Here is a 27,671-nt window from a genome sequence, read left to right as displayed (position 1 = left end):
ATAGGGGGTGGGTCGGGCTAGTTTTGTGGCCTGGGGATGGGTCAGGGGTTGTTTAGTGGGTTGGAGGTGGGTCAGGGTTGTTGTCTTGGCTGGGGGTGGGTGGGGGTTGTTTTGTAGACTGGGGTGAGTCGGGTGTGGATTTGTGGGCTGGGGATGGGTCAGGGGTTGTTTTGTGGGCTTGGGGTGGGTTGTTTTGTGGGCTGGGTTGTTTTGTGGGTTGGGGGTGGGCCGGGTGTTTTGTGGGCTGGGGGGGGGGGGGGGGGAGTCAGGGTTGTTTTGTGGGCTGGGGTTGGGTCAGTGTAGTTTTCAGGGCTGGGGGGGTCGTGAAATTTTCAGGGCTGGGGGTTCGGGACTAGTTTTCAGGGTTGTGGGGTTTGGGTTGTTTTCAGGGCTAGGGGGTCGGGTTATTTTCAGGGCTAGGGGGGGTCGGTAGTTTGTAGGGCTTGGGGGGTGAGGGTAGTTTTTAGGGCTGGGCTGGGTCAGGTTAAGGGACAGAGGTCAGGGATAGGGTTTTAGGCCGCAGGGCAGGGGAAGGAAAATGAGTAGTCGGAGTAGTTTATAGGGCTATGGGGAAGTTTTTAGGGCTGGGTCAGGGCTGGGCTTGGTGAGGTTAAGGGATAGGGTTAAGGGACAGGGTTTTAGGCCTCAGGGGAGGGGAATGGGTAGTTTTTAGGGCTTAGGGGAGGGTGGGTAGTATTTAGGACTGGGGAGGGGTCGGTAGTTTTTTAAAATAGTGTTTGCCTAAGGGCAGTGGAAGAGGCTGGGGTAGTGGGAGGGACAGCGCAAGGGGGTGGGAGGGGGTAAGGGTATTTGGACCTCAGGGCGGGGAGGGGGTGTGGGGGGAGGGAGTTTGTAGCTTAGGACAGGGGGAGGAGGGGTTGCAACCTTAGCCACACATACCCCTTTACCATTCATGCATCTATCACAAATTTTCGTGGTAAAGAAATGCGTGGTTAAGACGCATTCATTGTTAGGGGGCGTGGCTACCAGCCGACCGAGTTAGATGTGAGCTGCGTCGGCTCCGTCTAAATGCCCTGAAAATTGGCCAATTATCCTGTAAGCGCTGCTTCTAATCCCATCACCTTTCACCCCCCAAGCAGAGAAGAAGGTCTGGACGAGGAGCAGAGCCCCTCTTGACCTCCAGCGGCGTGGATCACAGACTACGGAGATCCTGCAGCGAGAGGCCCACCACCGCTACAGGCGCGCCGGAGACCCCAGCCCACAGTTACAGGGCTGGCCGGGTGCGGCTGACTTCCGCCATAGCTGAGCTCGACCGGAGAGGGTACTGGCGCTGCCCTGTGGCCCGCTGGCCAGTGCAACCGTCGACCACTGGGTTTGGCCGAGGACTGGCATACCCTGCGACCGGAGGCCGGTGACGCCGCTGCCGCCAGGGGCTGGATCCCCTGTGCACGGGTGGTGCAGCGCTGGCTGTGGGTTGACCGGGGGCGCACTCTGAGACCTATTGGCAGCCGTCCTCCCTGGTTGACACTGGCCTGCCGGGGACCTCTGGAACTGCCATCCCCGGGAAATAACCAGGAGAAAGGCCGCGAGGCAGCGGGTGACCCCCCACGAGGCCATTTGCTATACTGTAGGAGACCACCCCTCCGGGTGCCCAGAAGTGTGGGGTCAGTGGACCGGACCAGTGAGGATACTGCCTGAGGGACGTTACACGTCGCATCATGGTTCGTAACAAGGGCGGACGCCAAGACTCAGCGGTACACGCCACGTTGCGATCCGCCATCTCCGAGGACCCCCTGGCGTCCTCCAACAATGAAGTGATCCCGCCAACAGGTATGGACTCGCAAGAGGCTAAGTTGGACCTGATCGTAACTGAAATCAGGGCGTCAAGGGAGGCGCTGGAATCTCGAATGGACACCATGTCTACGGGTTTATCTCTGTTGAAGGCTGACCACAGCAAGTTGGCGGAAAAGGTCACTGAACATAAGCTGGCCCTAGACGACTTAATTCTGCAGTCCACGGAACACTCTACGAAACTTGAGGCCCTGGAGCGACAACTGAAGGGGCTGCGGGACAGGGTGGACGCCGCGGAAGGGCGCTCACGCCGCAATAATGTACGCCTCCTTGGCGTACCGGAGCGCAGCGAAGGGACGAATCCAACGCAGTTTGTGGAGGACTGGCTCAAATTGGTCGTGGCTCCTGAGGACCTCACCCCGCTGTTTAGTGTGGAGCGTGCACATAGAGTTCCCCCACGACCGCCAAAACCGGGAGCCCCTCCGCGCCCACTAATAGCCCGCATATTGCATTATAAAGACAGAGACGCAATCCTCAGAACTGCAAGAGAGAAGGCTCCGCTGCCTTTATGCACCTAACGCAGAACAGTCCAAATTCTTTGATACTGTCAGCAGGGTATTATCAGACTGGTCAGAGCATGTATGGGTCCTGGGAGGAGACTGTAATGCAGTGCTAGACCTGGAGCTGGATAGGTCCCACCCCCCACTGCATGCGACAGAGAGTAAGAAGCAAGCGGAAGCACTGTTACGATGGGCGACTGGGTGGGGGCTAGCGGATGTATGGCGCACCAAATATGCAACTCACAGAGAATACATATTTTACTCTCCACCACATAACCTGCACACGCGCATTGACCGCTTTCTTTGCTCTACTACATTGACAGGTTCCGTTGATTCAATCATACACATGGGCAAAAACTTATCGGACCACAATCCGGTGGAACTGATATTGAAATGGGGACGGCTTCCTACTCCGATTCCGACCTGGAGACTGTCCCCCACATTACTTGAAGACCCAGTGTTCAGGGCAACAGTATCTGACGCCATCACAAACTATTTTGCAGAAAACACTAACACTGCTGGGTCAACCAGATAGAATGGGACGCCTTTAAAGTGTCCATACGTGGGGTTGCAATGAGTACAAAGGTGGGCATTAAATCATTAGTATTAAGAAGGCTCAGGGAAGTAGAGGATAAGCTGGCCATGCTGGAAAACTAAGCGGCCGGTGCACAGGGCGGCCTCACACAACTCCAAGAAGCACACATTCAACATGCAGAGCTGTTGGAAGTACTGCGAGTAATAGACTACAAGGAATACACATACCGGCAGCATACCCTGGCGGATAGATCTGGTGCCTTGCTGGCCCGAATAGTGCGCAATGCCCCGCCAGCTGCACCAATAGTGGAGGTGTGAGATGGGGCGGGTGTAGTAGTGCAAACGCAACTAGAAATTAACAGGACGTTCAAAGATTACTACGCGGAATTGTATGGACCGCATGCACCTCTGACAGCCACAGCGTTAGATTCATTTTTGACCGATGTAACTATCCCAAGACTCACGGCAGCACAGCAGAAAGTGTTGCCACATAAAATAACTGTTGCCGAAATTAGACAGGCTATTAAGGCACTGCCACGCAACAAGGCACCTGGGACGGACCGGCTGCCAGCGGAATTCTACCTCACATACATTGATATATTGGCCCCACATTTACATGAACTATACAATTCGTCACAAGAAGCCTGCACTCTGCCAACCACAACCCTACAAGCGTTAATAGTCTCCCTTCTGAAACCTGGCAGGGACGCGCTACAGCCTGAGAATTATAGGCCCTTATCACTCCTAAACATGGATTACAAGATCCTTAGCAAGTTTCTGGCGACCCGCATATCCCAATATGTCCCTACATTAATACACTCTGATCAGTGTGGCTTTGTACCAGGCAGGAGCACGGCCCTGAATCTCCGTAGACTGAGTCATCTACTGGGACTGGAGGGCACGGAACATAAACAGGAGGGATGCATCTCTCTAGACTTGAGGCAGGCATTTGATTCCCTGAGATGGGATTATATGATAGCGATTCTGGTCAAATTTGCCATCCCCCAGGATTATGTCAACTGGGTGACGTTATTGTACCATAGGCCCACAGCGAGAATCTGAACTAACCAATGTATTTCGGAACTAATTGAAATCATGAAGGGTACTCGACAGGGTTGCCCACTGTCGCCACTACTGTTTATTCTCACCTTAGAACCCTTACTAATTAAAGTCCGTACCCTAGCGGATGCAAAGGGGATAGTGAGGAACACAGTGCCCCATATTATATCAGCCTATGCAGAGGACATCATCTTATATCTCCGTAACTTGTCCGCAGACTTGGCCCCCCTACCTGAGATATTTCATACTTTCCGAGGCATATCGGGGCTAGGGATTAATGCCTCGAAAACTTATGGCTTCTATTTTGACGCCACACCGATTGACACACACATAGATTTCGAGCCCCACCACTTCCAAGTAGCACCCACAACGTTAAAATATCTGGGGATACAGGTGTACCGGAGTGCCAGTGACCTCCTGGACGATAATCTGGGCAAGATGATCGCCACGCTCAAAGCGCAAATACAGTTTTGGAACACCCTGCCCATATCGATAGCCGGGAAGGTGGCGATTGCGAAGATGGTAATACTGCCTAGACTGCTGTATTTCTTCACAAACCTGCCCATTCTGGTCCCGATGAGTCTCTTCAAGACTATAAACACGCTACTTACGGAGCTGTACTGGGGCACTGGTAGGCAACGCATCAGTATGGCTAAATTGCAACTGCCCACAGACAGGGGTGGCATGGGGGCGCCAGATGTGATAGCTTATGGTTACGCTTGCCAACTCCAATGGTTAGCCTACTGGCTGGCGGGACGCAACCTACACAAATTGGATATGACGGAAGTAGACAGGGACAGGGGAGATCTCCACAAACTGATGCTACCAAACACTAGAGTACCGGTCACAGCACCGTATCTTCTGCGCCTTGCTATTAAGTCTTGGAAAAGGCGGTCCGATACACCTCCACCACATCGTCCTATGCCCCCACTATACCACTGCTAGGACTACCGTTGGGCACTGGCACACTATCGGAACGAAAATTACGACAATGGCAGCAGGCGGGAGTCCTGCAGGTGGGCGACTTCTTTGCGGAGAACGCTCTCATGACACACGCGGATTTCACATGACTACACAATACCCCTGACACACAATTCCTGCTCCATGCACAGGTAGTGCGATACATAACCTCGACATGGGCAAGGAATGGGACGGAACCAGCCGCGAACCCGCTCCTCACAATGCAATATCTGATGGGAACGGGCAGCCGCCTGACGAAATGGCTGACGGTTGGCATCCGCACCGGTAGAGCGCTCACATTACAGCCGACTCGGGATAGATGGGAGACTGATGTGGGCCGAGGAATTGGGGATAAGGATTGGGAGCGGATACTAGGTTTCCCGAAAAGGGTATCACGCAATCCGAAATTTAAATTCATTCAACTGATGATCATGCACAGAGCGTATCGTACCCCCCACAAATTGCATCAAATGTTCCCAAGCGCAGCGGATACCTGCCCCAGATGCGGAGCGGCAGATGCCAGATTGTTACATATGTTATGGTCCTGCCCGAGGCTCGGCAATTACTGGGCAACAATCCAAAAAACTTAGAGTCGGTGGCACCGGGCAGACCATATGCATCACCACTGTACAGTTTGCTGGGGGTAGGCCACAGAGAAAAGAGGAAAGCGCAGCCACCCGCTTCGTAGATTTGACACTGCTGCTTGGGAAACGGTTAATAACGACGCGCTGGAAGTCGGCGAGACCTCCGGATGTAGAGGGATGGCATACTGGGATGATGCGCTGGGGAAGGGCGGAAGGGATGGAAATACGGAGAGAGGAACAAAGAGGCCTTCGGAAAATACACATCTCTCTAGAGTGGGATACAATGATGACAGGATTTGAGCTATGTACTGATGCAATATGAGAATGCTGCCTAATGTTAGCGATAGACCCGCCAAGGGGCATGGGACTGTACTATTATGAAGTGGGCTGTATGCTGAAAGGGGGGAGTTGTGGTCCAGTGTGCCAGGCAACAGGAGGCCCCAATGGGAAAGTCGCCACGTCAGTAGAGTAGGAACGGAATTGTTTATCACTTAACGTATACTACGCAATTGTTTGAAAATGCTTTGACTTGCCCTATGGATGAAGACATGAGCGGAATGTGCAGTGCTGCGGGGATGTGGGAGGGGGGGAAGTTACTTATGTAGGGGTGTTCTTCAGAAAAATGAAAAGTAAATGGGTTAATTGATGTACTGTTTATGTCAATAAGTCACACACCTTTCTCAATGATGACAATGTGATTATTTGACTGTACCACTGATTTGCTGCAATAAAGAAATTTTCACACAAAAAAAAAGGCGTATTCATTGTTTAGGTTGCGTGGTAGAGACAAGCGGGTCCACGTTCTCTGGAACTCTCTCGATGCACTCACTTTATTTTACTCTGCATAAAATAGTTAATAGTAATAATTACAATAAAGTGCACAGACTTCCAACAGCATTAAGCATGATGTTGACGGAGAATCTGGAGATTACTGCAGAATTTTCACTTATGTGTACAGACAAAAGTATAGCTCATATATATATATATATATATATATATATTTAAATATATATATATATATATATATTTCTTGAAGTCAAATTAAATCTATTTACACCAATTCCAAAAATGCGAGCTGCCCATTCAGTCAGAACCAAATGATATATGCCCTTCAAGTTGGTTCTCCTACTTGAAGGTGTGCTGATGCTATCTAGTGATGAAGCCCTGTAGGCAAATATTCTTACCAATAATTGTACAACATGCTAAGAATTCACTTTTTATACTTGATAGATACTACTGAGCTAATGTTACTGACTTCTAATAATAATCTTCCTGCTTTCCACTCACCACTATCCCTGTTGTTGCACTCCCTTGTGAAATACCTGCAGCTTTCAGATGTCTTGCTGTAAGGTCACACTCAAACGCAATCAAATATAGTATTGCTGTAGCTGCACTTTCCCGTTTTTATAATGAATCATTTTATGACTTGGTTAATAACATTGTTAAGAACACATTTTAACAAATAATGGGGTAATACTGCATTAAAACCTACCAGATAGTCTTGAATGGATGCAATGTTTACTGCTGACTTTCTCCACTGCCTCTGATACACCAAATCAGAGTCAAGGCCATAGGCTTGTGCCAAGGACAATGCTTCACCGTATTCTTCATTATCGATCTAGAACAAGACAAGCAAAGACCTTTATAAAAACAACGTACTGTATCGCTGCATAGGATGTGGATCTCTTGATTTAATAGGGGCTTTAATAAAAAATATCTTTTATTAAAAAATGCAACAGAAAGTAAACAAAAATACTTTGTGGTGGCTTTGTTTTAATCTTCTATGCAACCAGAGAAAATCTTATAACTATTGAGTACGAGAAGGACGTCTAAATGAATGACCAACACAGATTGGTCACATTAATAAATGTTGTGTTCAGAATTTAAAAAAAGGCTCAAAATGAATACAGAAAACTAAAATTGGGAAAAGTACTAGCAGTTGGTGCTGAAACTGGGAATCGTACCTCTAGTACCCATTTCTAGAGCCAAAACTAATCCATAAAACGTAAGTGGCAGTATTTTCCTGGGGAACACGTGGAACCAGTTTCCCTGGAAAACTCAAAGCTTTAGAGTTAATCTTTTGCTACTATACCACATTAGGAAAGACTCATTTGTGCGCCACAAGCTTTATTAAATGGGTACACTAATGATCCAACAGTTATGCTATTTAAACAACACATGGCAATTTAAGTATACAGTTTCACAGTAGATATCTTAACATTTGATATCTTTATTTTGAGCAATTTTTAAAACGCAAACTAACCTTTCTCTGGTAAAGTTCCTCTGGAGTTGTGGATCTCAAGCTTACAAGGCGGTAGTTTTTTGTAATAGTTCGTGGACGTTTCCGAGGGGGTGAGAAGCGCTCCATTTCTGTCACAAAGTACAAGCCTTGCTTTATGTAACTGAAATATCTAGCCTTGGCAGAGGTTTCATCTTCACACTCTGAATCCTCCTCTCCATCTTCATCCTCGCCAGGCCTGCTCTCTAGACGAGACCTCTTTGGAGCCAACTTTATCTCACACTACATGGGACACAAACATTAAGAACAAAGTTTGTGTCATTCAATGTAGGTGCTGGAACACATTAAAACATTACCATGGTATTCAAGTGTATGTACATATCTTTACCTTTTATTAACATGGCTTGTAAGAGCAGTAACAATCTCAGAATAAAGCATTCTCTATTACTCAATCCTTTGGAGGTATAAAGCCAAGGTGAACAATTTTAATTGCAGAGTAACAACAATGAAATGTAATTCTCTTTGGGAATAACTGGACATATAACCTTAAAGCAAAGAATTTTTGAAAAGTTTGTGCAGGGTATATACAGTTTGTAAATAAAGAAAAAAAAGTAGGGGTAGACTTAAAAACACTTAATGCTATGTTAATAAATCGTCTAAAGATTTTTCTTGAACCACTTTCTCATACATACATTCATTCATTACTTCTAGGCAAGTTAATAAACGCTATATCTTCAAGTTTCTGAAGCAATATTCCAATAATTATAATTTTTCTGTCAATGCTTATACACTGGGTTTATGTTCTACTTATTCGTAAAATCGAATCTTTTTCATTTCACTCCTAACTAGTAAATCAATTTAAAATGTTGTAGAACAGCTGCCTTGCTAACATATATATCTAATAAACTCCAGGTAGGTTTTTGCGAGTCCTTAATTGTGATTATTAAGGAATCGCAATTAAGGACCCGCAAAAGCCCATGCATTTAGGAATCGCTATAAAATAGCGATTCCTAAACATTCCTTAATTGCGACTCGCAAATATGCAAATCGCAATTAAGTAATAGCTTCCCATTCATTCCTATGGGCCTGCAGCCCCATAGGAATGAATGGGAAATTGCATGTGCAATTTCAAGGGTGCAAGGGTGTCAAAAGGACACCCTGCTGCACCCCTGAAATTGTGATCTGCACACATGTTGCGCACACACATGCCCCAAGGGCATGTGTGTGTGCAACATGAAACTTTGAAAAATGCACTTTGGTGCATTTTTCAAAGTTTTTGCAAATTACTGGCCAGTTAAATTGCTTGGTAATTTGTGTCCCCAAATAGCGAAATTGTTATTTCTAAGTGCTTCTTGCATTGCATTTAAGGAATCGCAAATTGCGATTCCTTAAATGCAATCGCAATTTAGGAAATCGTAAAAAATTGCGATTGCCTAAATTGTGTGTCTCGATTTTGCGATCGCAAACGGACGATTTTTGCGTAGCACCTTTACGCTTGCAAAAACCTTTGATGCATGTGTCCCCAAGTTCTTTGTCAAAGTTAACAATACTAATTTGTTGCAGGGTTTCTGTACTCACACAGAACTGTGCACAGAGGAGTGGAACCTCGGCAAATTAGGATGTCCCAAAACTTACCTTAGCAACCAACTCACCCCTTACCGAGCTAGCTACAGTGTCTCATTGGACATATCAAACACCCAATGTTTAGACAAACCAGAACATGAACTTACAGTACCTCAGGGTACGTGGGACTCATGAACACTCTTTCGTTATATTATCATTACAAACCAGAACATGGAGTAAAGAAGACACATGTGCATTTGAAATGTTTATTTACTAATGCCGTCTTCTCAGGCGCAGTATCTTTGATAATACAAGTATACTTATTATCAGTAGCAAAATTATCAGCATAGTTACTAAGACATAAAAAGCGAATGGTGACAGCATGTTAACATGCTGTAATGAATAAGAGTTAACAACACTTATATCTCACCCTCCCTAACACATATATTATATTATTATCTAAGAAGGTCTCTTTGGGTTGTTTTAGGGCGGGCCCATACCTTAGTGTCCTAGCATGAAGGAATCACATCAGCATACACCAGCTCTCTCTGCATGTGCACCGCATCAAGTGTGTTAACAATTCTCGTGCAAAGCAATATCAATCCCGCCTTAAGCCCAAGTTGGCAAAGGCTGCACTTGTGTTATGACTATGAAGGCGTGGAGATCAGACCTCATAACAATTCCATATCGTGTTGCTCCTGAAACTTCAGCACTCTCCGTGCAGACATGTTTTATTAAACAAAGCAGATATCAGAGCAATAACATATTATTCTCACATTCACCACGGCAAACCACTAGGTTGAAAGCTAAGTCAACAATTAAGGGTCGTGTGCAGAAGTTGCAAGAAAGGAAAAATGGCGTTTAAATCTGAAATGTACCTATGCTAACTTAACACGAAATATGGATATATAGGAACTATACAACACCCCCCCATGATCCGAGAACGGACTAAATAAGGTAACAGAAGTGCCATCACATGAGAGCAGAATCCATTTAAAAACGAGCATGAATAAAAATTCAATTAAAAAAAACTAATGCTAAAAAATAGCCCACAAATATAATGTGGCTCAAGCCAATAGGCAAGCAAAAATAAAAATGTCTTGACCAAAAGTCAATAAAATCAAGGAAATGCTATCAATCAGCATGCCAATCTGAGGCAGTGTCTATGATAAGACCGTATATGAAAAGTAAGCTGCAACAGCCTCAAGGAGGAAGTCACTGTCCTCATCCGAAAACAGTTCAGCCATCCAGTTTAAAAGATGAAAGGAACATACGTGATCTTCCAGCACCGGATCCTCTATAACCATCAGAGGACAGCTCGGTGGGTTTTCAAGAAAACTTTGTTCCAAGAAATTTCGCGCTGCCGACAACACATCCCAGGGACCCATTAGTCCATGTGCCACCGCCAAGGCCATAATCCTTTCGTCAGAACAAACCAACTCGTGAACAATGATAGGACTCATCAGTTGATCAAAATCGACGTCAGAAGATGCTGGTCCGCAGAGACACAAATCAATGGCCCAAAGGAAATCACAGGTCAGGCAGCGAAATACAGGCTGGACACAGGTGAAATAGGAGAACCGAAAAGATAATCCAAACGCCGTGCTTAGAGTCGCCAACGGCAGTGTGCCATAATAATCAAGCATGCGGTTGCGAAACCGCGTCAGTAGTAGCTGTGCGTGGTCTTGCACAGGAAGGGCATCCATATTTAAAAAGGCAGAAAACCACCAATGCGCCTGCCGCTAAAGCAAGTAAAAACGGGAACCCTCCAAATAAGGAAGAAAAAATAGAATGGAAGAAAGCAGGGATGACTCCAAAAATCTTCTCAAAGGAAGTCACGAGACCACCGCTAACAACTTTAAAAAAATGTGCTAGGCCCGTTGTGGAGGATGCGTTAAAGATAGAACGGACCATGGCTCCGAAATGCAAGGGCAAATCAGTGTTTAAAAGAGCCTGAACCTCCGTGCGGGTGTTAGCAATGTGAAGCACGAAAGTTTCACGGGCCGAGCTCAAGGCCACCTCTTTCTGGGACAATAGAGCTCTTATTCTAGCCATGCCGCTGAATTCTGCTCCCAAGGTCGGTATCTGTGGCCAAATGGAAGACTCCCTATGTTCACGTGTGGGAGGATAAAGAACATTTCTGCAGCAAATAACTCGCTCACTAACTGTTACTATGAAAGCTATACCTTTAATTAAACCACAACAGTTTTCATTATTGAGCATTAAATAACTACCATTCTCTAACAACTTAAACGTGGGGATGATAGCAGGAACTGGCGTGCCCTGTAAAACGCAAGCCATATTCGGGCGGTCCTTATTACATGAACCGTGTAACTGTATGTGTCTGCACATTAAAGAATGATCTGGCGTCTCAGTGCACTCATCCCCTGTTAGATAAACCTCTTGGTCATCCTTGAAACATCTGTATGTGTATGGGAGTGACCAGACCTCATGAAGAAAACCGCTACCTAAGGGTTCAAAACGACCTATTGGCACATATTTCATACAATTTGAAAACTTATATAAAGCAAAAGGCAGTGTTATTAAACCGTGGATAAGCCACGTAGCAGCGGTGGATTCTGCCACAGAAAAAGGTAAAGATTCCAACCTTTCAATATGTAGCATGGAAAAGGAAGCATCACGCATTGAAAGCAAGCGTTGTTTGTCTGTCAAATTAAACGGTGCAAATAAAGAAGAAACGTTCATGTATCCCCAGGGAACTTTACCCATTTTCAGAGTCTGAAGTGTCCACGCAAACTGCATGATTGAACGTAATTGATTTTGACCATGGTATAATACAGATACTTCATCATGTACAATATCAACAACAGACGACACAATATTATCCAATGTGTAAATTCTTGAGGAAAGCACGTTAATGCTATTGTCAACAACTGCAAGAACTTTCTCAAGATTTGCCTGATCAATAGCCCTAAGGCGTGAAGCAGCCTCAATTTGTGAGAGTTTCCAAATTTCATTGTAAACACCATATAACCAGCGTTTCGACCTGCCACTAGCTGGGCCCTTAATGAAATCATTCAAATCCACGTCTGCATTCAGTTTGGAAAGGTGATACTTAACCGCAGGTAAAGTTGAATGTTTCAGCCAAGCTTGACACAACTTGCCAACAGAGTAAGAGGTGACAGTATGACTCAAATCAAAACGGGGATCAGATCTAACAGTCTTAAAACCGTCAGTTATATTTAAAAATCTTTTTTGGCAAGCATCAGCACTACGGTGCCAAAGCAGCCAACCCTTGGGATTCATACTGGAAATGTTAAAGGAGGAATTCAGAAGCAGAGCCTGTATTTCTCTAATGGACAATTTAGTAAAATTACTCCAATCCTCATATTCCTCCAACTCCGGGAAAGACGGGGTGTTTAACCTTTTAGATGTAGCCAATCCAAAGCACGTGGTCTGGGAAATGGTTTCATTCAAAAACCACATATGATTTGGGATGAGACATGCACGGTGCAAAGCCTCAGTGCCTTGTACCTGCCAGGCCCTTGAGCCCCAAACTGATTTAAGGTCTATGGTATCCTTCCATAACTCATACCCTCCAGCAACTAATTTATCCAGGAAGGCCTTTGAATACAACAATTTTGTATTTGTAAGTCGAACCTTGGACAGTGGCTGTTTGTTAAATTTAAAATAAAATGACTCGGGATTGGACTGATTAAAGTCAGTGAAATAAGTATACTTTTTAAGAAACGTTTCTGAACTTCCTTGTTTTGGTGCTGGGCAATGTTCCCACTGAGTAAAATTAACCGCATCCCTACGGGAAGATGTCTTGTGTAAGAAGTGATTGCCATAATGTTGGTAACAGAACAATTCACCATAATTAGCAGATTCTAAATATAAATCCTCAGCATCAAAAGCAGCATAATATTTCAAATCAGAAAACAAACTTTCCACAGCATTAACATCCCAATCATCAGAACGAATGTTTTGTTTCACCACATCCCCCATATTAACTCTTAGTACATTAGGAACATTAACGACTTCCGTTGGGCCATGAATCTGAAAACGAACTGCATCCCACGCGATTCCATCCAGAACAGGCCATGCTGTGATGTTAACCAAAGGCAAGTCTCTTTTTAATCTGTGTGTAGAATGTGAAGAGGAAAGTGGGGCCAAAGTTCCATTTAAATGAGTAATGCAAGTTCTCTCCTCGACATAGTGTCCATTCATAATCCGAAAAAAATAAAACACAAAACCAATTGACATAAAAAGGTAAACTGAAAAAAGGACCAGCCAAATGTATATCCAAGGAGGTATCAAAAAATGTTTTTTAAACAGGCTGGCATATACTGCAATTTTAGAGGGTTTTTTCGAGGCAAGGGAAGCAGAGTCAAATGAAAATCTGGATTCCGTGGCTAAACGAGCTTGCAGGTCAGGCATGGACAAATCAGTGGGGTATGTATAGTCTGTCTCATCAAGGTTAGTTCCTGGTAAGTTATTCAATAATGGACTGGAAATAGCAGGTAATTCGATGGCCACCTCAGGTTCATTATTAGAAGCAGTGGGCATAATTGAATTTCTCACAATGGAAGGACAGGAAACAGCCGGTGTCATGCTAAGAAGAATCGGCCACTCTGTGTATCTTGACATTGTCAATAGAAATAAACCTGTTTTCCTTACGACCTGGAAGTGGTGGTAGAATGACTGTTCTTGTGCCCTTCACTCCAAGCACTGGGACTGGAGCTCGATAGGAGGGACCAAACTCTTTCTTGTTGTCGATCTTCTCTCGAACCAGTTCTCCAACTTGGGGTAGCCAGCCAACTACCGGGATCTGCAACGCATCATCCGATGTGGAGGGCAAATGTTCCTTAGCAAGAGTGTCTCTCGTCTTTTGTAGATTCTGTAAAATATTGCAATGTTCATCTGCGTCAAAGGAAGTGGCGCGAACCACCGAGTCTAGACCGTCAAGGTCAGGGACGAACATCTTGATGCCAAAGAGCATTTCGTATGGGGTCCGCCCACCCAGAGACCTTCTAGGGAGATTATTAAGAGCACGCTGCACGCCATAGAGGTGGGCCAGCCAGTTTCTGCCAGTGCCTATAACTCGGGCTGTCAAAGATTGCTTTAAATCACGGTTCATTCGTTCAACTACACTATTACCCTCGGGTCTGTAGGGTGACGAAAACTTGACTTGGACCCCCATCGAAGTCATGGCATCCTTATACGCCTTAGAGGCGAAAGCCGGACCCTGATCCGAATGGAAGGTACCACAGGCAAAAATCCCTATAAAGATACGCAAATCTCTGATGACAGTCCGGGAATCAGCGCTGCGATGTGGCCATAACCACACAAAGCGTGTGCATGAGTCAACTGCTACTAAGATGTATTTATACGCAGTATCAGATGAAAAAGGACCGCAGTGATCTAAATAAACACAGCCTAGTGGTTTATTAGAAATGTACAACTGAGTCTGAGGCGGACGCGTAGCAGTTGAAGGTTTAATCTGCTGGCATATGTCACAAAGAAGGACATAATCACGCGTCTGTTTGTACAGTCCCCGCCACCAGAAACGTTGTTGTAGTTGCGTTACAGTGGCTGAGACGCCCGCATGCGCAGACGCCACACCTTCATGAGCCGCTGTAATCAAGTCTGTTCTGCGATCCGAGTTGGGAATCAGCCGTTCCCCAACATCAGGAATTGTCACAAAAGGAACCTTTTCGGGACTTAAGTGGTATTTATACTTCGAAGGGAATCCCGAAGGATGTTTACTTCCCTTCTCAGAGGCAGCAACCGCTGCCAAGATGTCGCTATCAATCTTGGTTTTAGACCTAGTAACCGCTGCAACTAAGTATGTAGATACTGCTGATTTCGCCGCTTCATCAGCAAGCGAGTTGCCAAGAGCGTGTACTCCCACGCGCTGATGACCGAGAGTATGAATCACATAAACGAGTGGCAACATAGCCTTAAGCTCTGCCACTCGAACCCAGATCATTTTATGTTTTATTGTGCTACCCTTGGAATCACGAAAGTCATTTTGAATCCAAAAGAACAAGTTTTCATTGTAAGACTGGACACAGTAGTAAGAATCACTTACAATTAGAGTAGTAACACTTGGATCTGCGTACTCCAAAGCTAGTAATAGAGCACGAAGCTCTGCCAATTGTGCAGTGCAATCGCCCAGGGGCAACGTGTGTACCTCCCTGGAAATGAACTCGTCATTCAACATAGCACCGACCACAATGGCGCATGCGGAAACGTAGGCATGTTTAGAGCCATGCGCAACCTGCGCCGACCCATCAGTGTAAATGATGCAATGGAAGTCCTCCAAAGGTCGCATCGACAGAGGAGCAGGATGAACGAATTCATACTGCAAGTACTCCTGTGACCGTAAGGAGGCGTCAAAAATAAACATGACATCTGCGGATGACAATGACGCAGCCCACTGAATCCACCGAGGGTGCAAAGCCTTTGAATTTGGTACACTGGCTTTCGTGACCGCCTCCAAATGAGGACAGGGTGTTACCACTAGCATGCGTTTCCCCTGTGACAGAGCACGTTCTTTTAGAATTGCCATCTGTACAGCAGTTAAAACCTTTTCTATGGTGGGAAACCGCATCTCAGCCGAGGTGTACAAGTGTGACTTGTAAGCAATAGGTACTGTGTCACCTTCATTAAAAGTGAGGTAGGTGAAACCCACCGTCCCAGGAATTATTCTTATTACCAGGTTGGTGTGGTTATCACGAGTCAGTAAATATTTAGAAGCGAGCAGATCAGCCTGCAACGATTGCAAAATGGCTGAATGCTCAGGCAGCCAGCATGATTTTGAGAAAGTTGGTTGTATCAAAGCATACAGAGGCTTGACACGTTGGGCATATTCCGGAATGTAAGTTCTGCCGAAATTCAAAAAGCCCAGTAAGGATTGTAATTTCTTCAGTGTTGTTGGTGCGCGCAATTGTGCGCACTTCTCCAAGAAGTGAGGAGCCAAACCTCTACCTTCATTGTTGAGCTCATAGCCCAAAAACAACACTGTATGTTCAGCAATGTGCGATTTTGCAAAGTTGAATTTGTAACCCATGTCTGCGAAGTTGCAAACAAGAGAATTCACACGACACAGATGCTCCCAAATATCGTCGTCTGTGAGATATATATCATCCACATACGAAAAAGCATCAGGGTCGAGTGCCTCCAGAATAGAGACAATTCGAGCGGTAAATACACCAGGACTATTCTTGTAGCCCATTGGAAGACGCCGGAATTGCTTTTGGACTCCAGCGCTTGTAAAACTGGTCCATTGGGAGCTAAAGCTGTCCAATCTGTGGGCATAAAAACCATTGGATATGTCAAGCGTTGTCTTGAAACGCTTACGCACGAGACTATCCACTAGGGCAGAGCCGTGGGTATTCTGTACTGCACAGTTACGGCAATGCGAGTTCAAATGCCGGTAATCCAAAACCAAACGATATGATCCGTCAGGTTTATTCACAGTAAAAAGGGGATTATTCATCGGTGACACACACGTTTCAATAACTCCCTGATATTCCAATTGTTCAAGGATTACTGCGACGGAAGATTTTGCTTCACGTCGAATGGGATATTGAGGTTGAGGCTGCGGCTGAGACCGCAACGGAATTTCGTGGCAAGGCGACAATTTATCCCAACCACATTGGTTATGGTACAGAGCCGGCGCGAGAGCCCGAGCCCACTCTTCTGCAAAATGCTGCGCATGCTCCTTCGAGACAGTGTTCGCGAAACTGGGTAGGATTACCTCCTCCCCTCGCGGCGCTGCGAGCACAAAAGGTGGGGGCCAGTCAGCCTCCGAAAGTAAAATATCATATGTGGAAGACAGATTCTCCCAAAATACACCTTTAACGGTACGCTGTATGTCACCTTCAATTAACAGGACGATTTCATATAGTCTTTCAGGGGGAGCAAGTCTTGTATCCGCTGTTTCTATCACAACGTAGACATCAGTCGCTGTCACCCTCAGTAGTGGACGCAGCGCCTCTCTGACTATTGTTATCTCTTACACTTACACTTACAATCTCAAAAGAACCACACAGGCGCATACCCAATTCAACCGCTGCCTCTGGACCGTGATCATTCTGAACACGTCGAACGATTTCAGGCAGGGCAGTCATAGACGGGGTGCCGAAGCACCTTGTATAAACTGCCGCAAATGTTTTTACCCAGCTGTCACAGTCAGCAAGTTCAGGAGTAATATCCTTCGGGAGAGTAATCGTCAACATTCTATGTTTATCAGCAGGAGTGGAATTCGGAAAAACCGCTTCCAGCTGATCAAACTTCTCTGCTAGCCAGAATGGGAAGTCATCGTTGTCAACAGGACGCGCACCAAAAACCGAATTTACCATCACTGGATTGAGACGCATTCCGCCTCGTTCCAAGGGAGCGGCCGCACCCCCCTGGGGACCACCAGGAAGATGTCGACCGATGTATTGCACTAATGCACGAATCACGGAAATGGAAACTACATGTAGCCGGCGAATTTCTGCCAGGGTACAAGCCCCGTGATTCGGGTGCGGGGTAAAGCCACCCAACGCAGGCCAATTAGTACCTGGAATAGAGAGTGGACCTAACCTCGCACGGGACAAAGAGTGGGGGAGGGCGCCATCAAACCAAACTCGATGCTGCCAATGATCAATAGGTATTTCCAATGCCCTGTATGGCGTATATTCAGCCGGGACATCCGAGGCGGTGTAGGAGTGGTACAAACCAGAATTAGCGTCCACAGCCGGAAACGTAACCCAAGAGTAAAACAACTCGTAAGGAAACGCCGGATCCGCACTCACCACGAAAATCACAGCCATCCCATCTACTGGGACCTGGTACGTCTGAAGATGGTTGCGTATCGCTACGCGACTATGCTGCGCAATAGCCACCGCTGCCGCCATCACAGAATTAGAAACAAGAAAACACAAAGAATACTTTGTAGCACAACTGGGTAGTAATTCAAAGAAACCGTTTAAGTAAGAATCAAGCTTGAATAAAGACCTATTTCAAAAAATAGGTAGGTTTCACCAACACCCCGTTTTCCGGAAACGGATGTGAAGGGGTTAAGGCATGAATGATAAACTACTCGAGTGTCATGATATAAGACCACCGAAACCGTTGGGCGCCATGTTGCAGGGTTTCTGTACTCACACAGAACTGTGCACAGAGGAGTGGAACCTCGGCAAATTAGGATGTCCCAAAACTTACCTTAGCAACCAACTCACCCCTTACCGAGCTAGCTACAGTGTCTCATTGGACATATCAAACACCCAATGTTTAGACAAACCAGAACATGAACTTACAGTACCTCAGGGTACGTGGGACTCATGAACACTCTTTCGTTATATTATCATTACAAACCAGAACATGGAGTAAAGAAGACACATGTGCATTTGAAATGTTTATTTACTAATGCCGTCTTCTCAGGCGCAGTATCTTTGATAATACAAGTATACTTATTATCAGTAGCAAAATTATCAGCATAGTTACTAAGACATAAAAAGCGAATGGTGACAGCATGTTAACATGCTGTAATGAATAAGAGTTAACAACACTTATATCTCACCCTCCCTAACACATATATTATATTATTATCTAAGAAGGTCTCTTTGGGTTGTTTTAGGGCGGGCCCATACCTTAGTGTCCTAGCATGAAGGAATCACATCAGCATACACCAGCTCTCTCTGCATGTGCACCGCATCAAGTGTGTTAACAATTCTCGTGCAAAGCAATATCAATCCCGCCTTAAGCCCAAGTTGGCAAAGGCTGCACTTGTGTTATGACTATGAAGGCGTGGAGATCAGACCTCATAACAATTCCATATCGTGTTGCTCCTGAAACTTCAGCACTCTCCGTGCAGACATGTTTTATTAAACAAAGCAGATATCAGAGCAATAACATATTATTCTCACATTCACCACGGCAAACCACTAGGTTGAAAGCTAAGTCAACAATTAAGGGTCGTGTGCAGAAGTTGCAAGAAAGGAAAAATGGCGTTTAAATCTGAAATGTACCTATGCTAACTTAACACGAAATATGGATATATAGGAACTATACAACAAATTAGATCATATTAACATGTAATCGTTAGGCAGAGTAGGGAAGTAGCTACATTTCACAGGCTTGTAGATCCTCTACATTGAGCAAATGAAAAGACTTCATCTAGTTGTATATTAACGGTCCATCCAAAAAAACATAGTATAGACTTATTATTACATGTAAAATTAGCCCAACACTGATTTGCAAAACGTAGTGGTGCATCACTTCAACATCCAATGGATGAGAGAGATTTAAATTTGATTTCACAAGTGTATAAGGTCTTGTGAAATTTAGTTAACTCTGAATCACAAAATTGGACTTTTTATTTCGCATTAAACTGGCTGGACAAAGATGTTTTAGTTATTCTAAATGCGTAGCGTGGTGTCATGCTGCACAAATGATTTTCAAAACTCACTTTAAAAAATACTAGCACATGTGAGTGGTGTGGTAAGTGGTGAGAGCTTGCTAATTACAAGAATCAGAATAGAGTTCCTTCTGCTTTTATATTTTAAGTTCCGGCTTGTTTTTTGTGATTACTACATATTTGTGTTTCGAAGAGGAGGGAGGAGCATGTACTAATACGTAGCAGTAAAACAATTACTGTATGTTGATTATTTAAAGTCTTTAATAGATAAACATCACAATGTTACATAAGTAACATAACATTTACAACTTTGCTTGTACAAGTGGAATGGTTGCAGTTAATTAAAGAACTAAAACCAGATTAGCCATGTCACTGCAGTTACTCAATAAAAAAGTACCCCCACATTTGAAAAAACAATGACAAATATTCTCAATATGTTGAACAACGACTTCTCTGTCCGGCGTTCTTCCCGCTGCGGGTTTAATCACAGAACACAAAGGCGCTTCTACGGCACTTTTCGGCGCTCCTCGCTCCTGATGCAACCTGTTTGGCGTTTCCCCTATGACCAGGTTATCTGGGGGCAAATGACAATTAAGATTTCCCCTTGCTGACGGCTAAGGCCAGGGTTGGATTGGGATCAAAAATCGGCCCAGGCACACCCAAAAGAAAGTGGCCCACATTTGCATATGTAACAGAAACAACGGTTCCAGCGGATAGTTAGGCTAATCTATAATAATAATCAAATGCACAATTGCAATCACAATAAGGTGATGTCAGAAAGAAAGAGGGCCTTGCAGACATTATGTTCACATTAATTCTTTTCATCAGATTTGATCATTCAAATTGATATATACACAGACCAAGAAAAAACAATAGTGCTTTTGTGTCCCCAATGAAATAGAACCATAAAACAAACAGTCAAAAACATGTAACGTGTACATCTTGGTTTCCACAATTTTTTAAAAAGGCGACTAAAGATTAACGCAGTAATGATTCCAGTCAATCATACAATATTGTTCAATAGTCAGAGCTGTTAAACTGGTTCGCTTTCAAATACAGTCGACGGCGTTTCAACCCTTTTACAGTGCAGGGTCTCTTCAGGACCAAGGGATATGGGAACTATCTGATGGCGATTGCTCAGCCTCGTGAGACAGTGAAATAAGTGAGATACTGGAAAAGGGAATACTGACACAGGGACCCGGTCGGGTGCCCCGTATGAGAGACAAACTGGTGGGCTGACAAACGGTCTTATCATAGGTTGCTCAATCGTGGTAGATGGCAGAGGTAAATGACCCCCACTTAGTGTAGTAGTGATGGAGCAGATTATTCAATTTAATTGAACAGGCCGCGAGACCAATGGTGCCACGGCAATAGTATTACTCTTTGGAATTAATCTATAAATTCGAACTGCTCCGGTCGTCTGCCTGGTTACAATGACCATTTGCATATGGCCTTTCCACTGCTTCAGCGTAGTTTTATGAAAAGAAAGGGGGTGGGGGGAATGTTTTATTAACTTAGATAAAAGAAAATGCACAGATTAGTTCACACTGATGAGCAACACAGGAATGCAAGTGAGACCACTTCTGCTCAGGCCTCCTGCCCCCGCTTAATCAGCATACATTAATGGGCCGGCCCAGCAAGAGAAAGGGAGTGATACCTCCACCCATCTGCCTCTAGAAAGGTCACTCAGGCACCCACTGGGCTGCTGGCGGCATCCTAACAGCACAGACAGCCCACAAGCTGTCCAGAAAAGCAGTCCACAGCTAGAACTCGGCTACTGTCTCTTCGGCCATTTCCCGAGTGCCTACGTTACCAATCTGACTTTGGCTACGGCCGGTTGTGCGGTACGGTACGGTGAAGGGCCTGTTGTGTGGTGGGTGAGCAGTGGCAGCGCTCGAGTCTGTTGATCCCCAGGGAGTGCCCCCTGTGGTTAATGGCTTCCTTGGCCCACCTTAACTCACGCAGTGGGTGATAACTAGGGTGACCGTCTGTAATTTTGAGCTCACATCCGTTGTTCGTGACAATAGCTTTTTCGGACGCCTTTTGTCCGTAATTTTGGGCATTGGGGAACATCACTGTTCCCCTGCCAGAAGTCCCAGTTCCCTGATGGATCCACCTCGCACTCCTCTGAGCACAAGAGCAGCCACACTCTGCCCATTGTCATGCTGTATGCCCTCTGATTGCCACATACAGAATGACAATGTGCCAGTCTCTGCTCTTACTGCATGTGGTGGGCCTCCTCCTGCCACAGTCTAGGGCAGGACATTTAGTCAGGTGGAAGAAATGAACAAAAATGACCATGCTGCTAGGTGAGAATTCAGTTCATGAAAAGAAGCTGGCGAAATACGTTTTTTTTAAAAAGGGTTATGGATCTTTCATGGTCTCGTAATGTTAGAACTGACGCATTTTCAATGTTATATTCAACAAAGCCATCAGTGCTGCTTTTTTATTTTACGCAAATAGCAACCATTGACAAAGCCAATAGTTCTGGCTTGTAGATGTAACACTACTTGTTGTGTTATATATCTGGATGCAATGACAGAAGCAGCAAATTACCAGTAGGTGGCACACTATGCGAAGCACAGATTTTTAGCTTAGCTGTTTTAAGCCATGCCCTTAATTACATCGAACACCCCCTTTGGAGAGACCCCCCCAGTTTTTTTTTATCCAACTTAAAGCCCTGGACACAACACCATGTTACAGTGGCACTGCACATCATGCAGGACTCATGACTTCCACTTTTTCGGATTGTCTAGGTACAGGGGCATAGTCAGCCCTCCCCACCCCACCCCTTGCTTTAGGAACTACAGCAAGGGTGAAGTGCTTGATGGGCCTCTTCTGTCTGCAACTCTGCAGACAAAGGCTCAGCTCATACTTAATGTGAAAAGCTCATACTTAATGTGAAAAGGTGGGTAAGTAAAGGGATAGATGGATAGATTAGTGAAAGGGTGAATGGATGAATAAAAGGGTGAATGGATGGATAATGAGAGAAAGGATGGACTGGTGAGTGGAAGGATGGATGAGAGAAAAGGTAAATAGATGTATGTATGGGTGGATGGATGGATAAAAGGATGGATGGACGAGTGAAAGGATGGATGGATGAGAAAAAGGGTGGATGACAGGCAAGTGAATGGGTGGATGGATGAGTGAACTGATGGATGGATTGATTCATTGATTAGTGAAAGGGTGAATGGATGGATGAGTGAAATGGTGGATGTAAAGCAGGATGAGTGAGTGAAAGGGAGGGTGGATGGACAGAAGGGTGGATAGAGGAGTGTAAGAGTGAAAGGGTGGATGAGGGGATGGATGGATGAGTGAAGGAGTGAAAGAATGGATGGATGAGTGAAGGAGTGAAAGGGTGGATGGATGAGAGAAAGGATGGATGGATGACTAAAGGAGTGAAAGGGTGGATGGATGAGAGAAAGGAAGGATGAGTGATAGGGTCAATGGATGGATTCACGGATGGATGGGTGGATGGAAGGATGGATGGCTAAATTAAAGGGGGATGGAGAAAGAAAGGGAGGAATTATGGATGGATGACTGAAAGGGTGAAAGGATGAGTGACTGGGTAGATGAATGAGTAAGTGAAAGGATGGCTGGATGGATGAGTGAATGGATGGATGAGTGGAAGAGTGGATGGGTGTACAGATGGATAAGGTGAAAGGGTGAATGGAGGGATGAATGAGTGAAAGGGTGGATGGAGGGATGGATGAGTGAGATGATGGATGGATTGAAGGATAGATGACGGATAGGTTTGCAAATGATTGAATAATGATATAGATGGGCACAAAGATGGAAGGATAGAATGAATGGTGAAAGACTGAAAGATGGATGGAAAAATTATTACACCTTGTAACCCAGATTATGGTAAGTACATTTCCTGTAGACTGACTTTCACATGTATATGAGCCGTTGTCTGTATATAATATAAATGTGATGTAACACACTCTGACTCCCTGTTCTAGTTACTTGGGATGAGTAGCACTATAAACGAACTGAAATACAAATGAGAGAGGGTCTATGTGAAGAGGAGGGTCACACTGGAGGGTGGTAGCAAGGCCGGACTGGGCATCAGGCGTTATCTTCGGAGGCTAGAAAGGTGGGGGGGGGGGGGTTTGTTTCCACAAAAAGACCTGCACATTTATGCAAAGCTATGCGGATACTGAACAACCAAGAAGTGCACAATTGTCTCAACCTAATATACACTTCTTCTCACTTGTACTTAAGTGGTTGTCTATTTACTTACCTATATATTATTGCGCGACCTCTTCTGATGTGTCTGTAAAGCTTACCTCTTGTCCTGAATTTTTGTCCAGAATTTTGACCCTTTCTCCTGAATTTTTACACTCACCGTCCTGAATTTGCACTCGTGCCAGTTGGTCACCCTAGTGATAACATAGGCCTCTCTGCCTCAGGGGTCACACGTGGCTTTCCAGCGTTTTCCTGCCTGCAACCTGTGCTGATGTTGCTGGTGTCTGGGGTGGAACTACGTCCCCCACACCCCATGGCAGCTAGGCAGGGCTGGACCTTCAAAGCTCAGGATCCACCGCGCTTGGTTCTACGGTACTGTAACTCTCCAAGGTCCTGTTTATATAAATTATCTTCTTATAACTGAGTCGGTGGCTTAATTCATGATGGTAAAGCCTTAGGAATACGCAACTATTAAGGCCGAAACAAATTCCACAACATTAGATGGATATATTAGAAAATCGGTGGAGACACTAAAGAAGGAACTAGAACATGCAGAAAGGCAGTTTTTACTGCTACTATTTCACAAAAAACCGGGCTAATGGCAATATCTGAAAAAGCACCCGAGGCATTACCTATAGATTGGGATGTTACCTATTACGAGATGATGTTGGACACACAAACAGGGTTTGCCCCTCAAGCCCTGTACATAGTGCCCCCTACAGCAACAATTTAGGATGGCTGTCCACAGGAAGGATAACAGTTTGCTGACCGTGTCTCCACACAAAAATGCCCCCGCCCCCCCCACCCCCCCACCCGGGGCAAATGGAAGAGACGCCATGTACCAAACAAAAAAGAAAATGGCGCTATTTGCAATGTGACAAAGTGTTCAGCTGGGGACCACCACAAGAAATACTTTTGGTGGAATAAAAGGTCCATTGGACAACCTATTAACTCCAATTACCAAACGGCTTAGGGCGATTGAGGACTCTGAAGCATCATAGGAGTTTGTACCGTGTAGGATCAGGCACTAATCCACCTCAAACATGGACCTCACCCCCGGGCTATATAGCATCAATAAATAGCCATCATCTGCCCAAGAGTGGCGTAAAAGACCATTCTGTTTGTAGTAGCCAGGATCAGCAACATCAACAACGCCCAACGCACCTCGACCTCAGACTATATAACACAGATGGTGATGCGATACGATACAGGCCGACCAGCTACAGTCACAATTTACCTTCCTGGAAAATGAGCTGCAGAAATCAGCTGATGCTGCTGTTCAAGACAAGAGTTGGTGGCACCATGAAAGGGAGGTAAAATCAGCAATGCGGGATGCCAGATATGACGATTATAAACTTACCCCCGACCTGAAGCCCTTACATTGCAGTTATGACTAACATCCTGCCTTTGACGCCTGGCACAACCAAATCCCCTGTACAGCTAAAGAACAAGGTATTACACTGGCTCCATTCAAATTTTATTTTCCCTATTGCAAAAGCAGACCAAATCCTGATTACACGAAGAACTGGTAGGATTGGCCCCATGAAATAGGTGTTCAAGTGGGACTGTATTATTATCAATTTTAAACAACTAAGGTTCACGGGGGGGGGGGGGGTCCTGGCAAAATCAGCGTTACTCATTCAGACTGCTAAAAACATTACGATTTTTCCTTTGGGCTATTTTTACCAACATTTACGACATGATTTGGAGACTCCCACTGCTCGATCATATGCTCAATATTCATCTGATATCCCAAGTACCAATGCTTATGCACCCTTCATGAGATCGGTTTACTCTGTGCTATTGACTTTGTTCCTATCAATCATGAGGATGAATGGGTGGACAAAACTGACAACCAAATTGTAGGTCCACTAAACTAACCTGGGGTGTTTGACCAATGTTGTAGTCCCTCCCTCCAACCATTGCCCATCATTAATTAGCCTGGAAACCACTATCCATTCTGGCTTACTAGTGGCATTCAACTGCTGGGGTATATGGGGGGGAATGGTGCTTTACCACCTGGAACATGTGTAGTCTCCGTAGTAAGCTAAATTCCCCAGATTGGTGTCGTCTTACCTCAGCTTGTGATGTAATCTGTATACAGGAAAGCTGGTGTGTGGAACCTATATATGTGGAAGGATTTCCATCTTCCTTTTTGGGAGTCACTCCAACCCCAGCAGGGAGGGTAAAGGGGGCTTGCAGATTCTGGTAGCCAATCTGTTATCTGTTACCACCAGGAGAGTAGTGACAATTTTGACCTTAGCATAACTACTTTGGATATCACTTGGAGGGCTTGGTTTGGTGAGAGTCAAGGTTATTTCTTTTAACACATTTTATTGAGCGATATATATTAAATCCAACACGGCCCGTAGGGCCCAGAAAGCCAGTGATCAGGTACAACAAAAGAAACTATAATCCAATTAAAATGTGAAATCCCCGAATGTCATCGTCCAGAAGCTGGTGACCTTGACGAACTGGCTCTAGTTCAATTCCCCTATAGCCTGCCTAGCTCTTCCTTATCTTGGGGTATTTTTGGGTGCATCCCCTAGCTTTGTATACTGCAATCTCCATTCCCATACAGTGGTCCATAGCCTTTTTCCACACCGACAGGGACGGAGGGGCTACTGATTTACACTCTTTTGCAATGTTGCGTCCCAGGAGAGAAACCTTATATATATATATCCCCATCTACGCCTTTCATAAGGTGAAGGAGAGCCAAACCTGGGTTAAATGGGATCTACCAGGACAGGACTCGGCCCAGACATGTGAGCACCCCCTGACAGTATCTTTCTAGTAGTGTACAGCTCCACACAGTAGGAAGAAATGTACTCTCCCCAGATCCCCAGCGGAGGCAGCCTGGGTGGCAATCTTCCCCATTCGCCACAGCCGGTAATGTTTCAGATAGACCTTCTTCTACTCGGAGTTTTATATAGCACGAACTAGAACTGAACTGAATCAGTTATCAGAGCGCTTTACATAGCACCAGTTACGTTACAGGAGGACACACTTCATTTTTTAGGCACGGGGAGATTAAGTGATTTGCCCAGAATCACAGGGGGTTTTTGGCGTCGTTACCGAGACTCGAACCCAGATCCCCAGGTCCGAGGTCGAGCGCCTTAGCCGTTAGGCCAACCCCTCTTTACAATCTGCAAAAAGACGCAGTTCAAATAGCTTTAAAAACCTCACTTGCTGCAATAGCTGCTCTTCTGGGAGAACCCAGTACTCCTGTCCAGTCCTTATAGTCCAATTCACCTACATCAGCCTCCCACGCTGTGTGCAGAACCCCAAAGGTGTCTGGCTGGTTAGATAGCCCGCTCTGGTAAATCTTGGTGATTTTATGGTCACCCAAATCTCCCATAAGCAATATACTTTCTAGGGTGTTAAACTCCAGTGAGGTCTGATAAAGTCTTAATATAGGGGCTCAGGGGGGAGGAGCCAAGATGGCGATCGGAACGGTCGCATAACCGCCTCGCTCCGTGATCTCTTCCTCCCCGCCACCTATCCTGTATTTCATCCTGTTCGGGGTGTTCCGAATTTGGTCACTGAGGAAGAGCCGTCACTTACCATCCTTTTCCGGGGCTCTGGCGTGCAGTGATTCCGGCGTTCTGCCCTGGTCACTTTGCTGGCCTTCCCGGCCCTGACGCCGGGGCCTCGAGTGCTGTGCCTGCCCGGAGATGATCGGAGTGCCGGCGGTCCGGAACCGGTGGAGAGACCCGATGGTGGGAGCCTGAGAGCCGCGGGCCGGGACCCCCGGGGCAGACCCGCCCCCCGCTGGTGGGCCACCCCGCATGTCCGTTCGCCTACCGGCCCGAAGAAGAGAAGCCGCGCTGTCCGGCACCCCTCAAGTGGGAAACCCA

The 27,671-nt window shown here is 45.6% G+C and overlaps 1 protein-coding gene across 3 annotated transcripts in view; it reads right to left on the bottom strand.

Moving 5' to 3' along the window:
- NBAS (NBAS subunit of NRZ tethering complex) overlaps window positions 1-27,671 on the bottom strand; it is a 2,361,081-nt gene that overhangs the window by 1,889,398 nt on the left and 444,012 nt on the right. For all 3 annotated transcript variants that reach the window (XM_078647778.1, XM_078647779.1, XM_078647780.1), the window contains exons 15-16: window positions 7,713-7,970; window positions 6,942-7,067 (exon numbers count right to left, since the gene is read on the bottom strand). In XM_078647778.1, coding sequence (XP_078503904.1) covers window positions 6,942-7,067; window positions 7,713-7,970 — 384 coding nt within the window. The remainder of the gene's footprint in view (window positions 1-6,941; window positions 7,068-7,712; window positions 7,971-27,671) is intronic.

The sequence above is a fragment of the Lissotriton helveticus genome, chromosome 6 (genome assembly GCF_964261635.1).
Source record: "Lissotriton helveticus chromosome 6, aLisHel1.1, whole genome shotgun sequence".
NCBI classification, from domain to species: Eukaryota; Metazoa; Chordata; class Amphibia; order Caudata; family Salamandridae; genus Lissotriton; species Lissotriton helveticus.
This window is presented reverse-complemented; position numbering and strand designations above follow the sequence as displayed.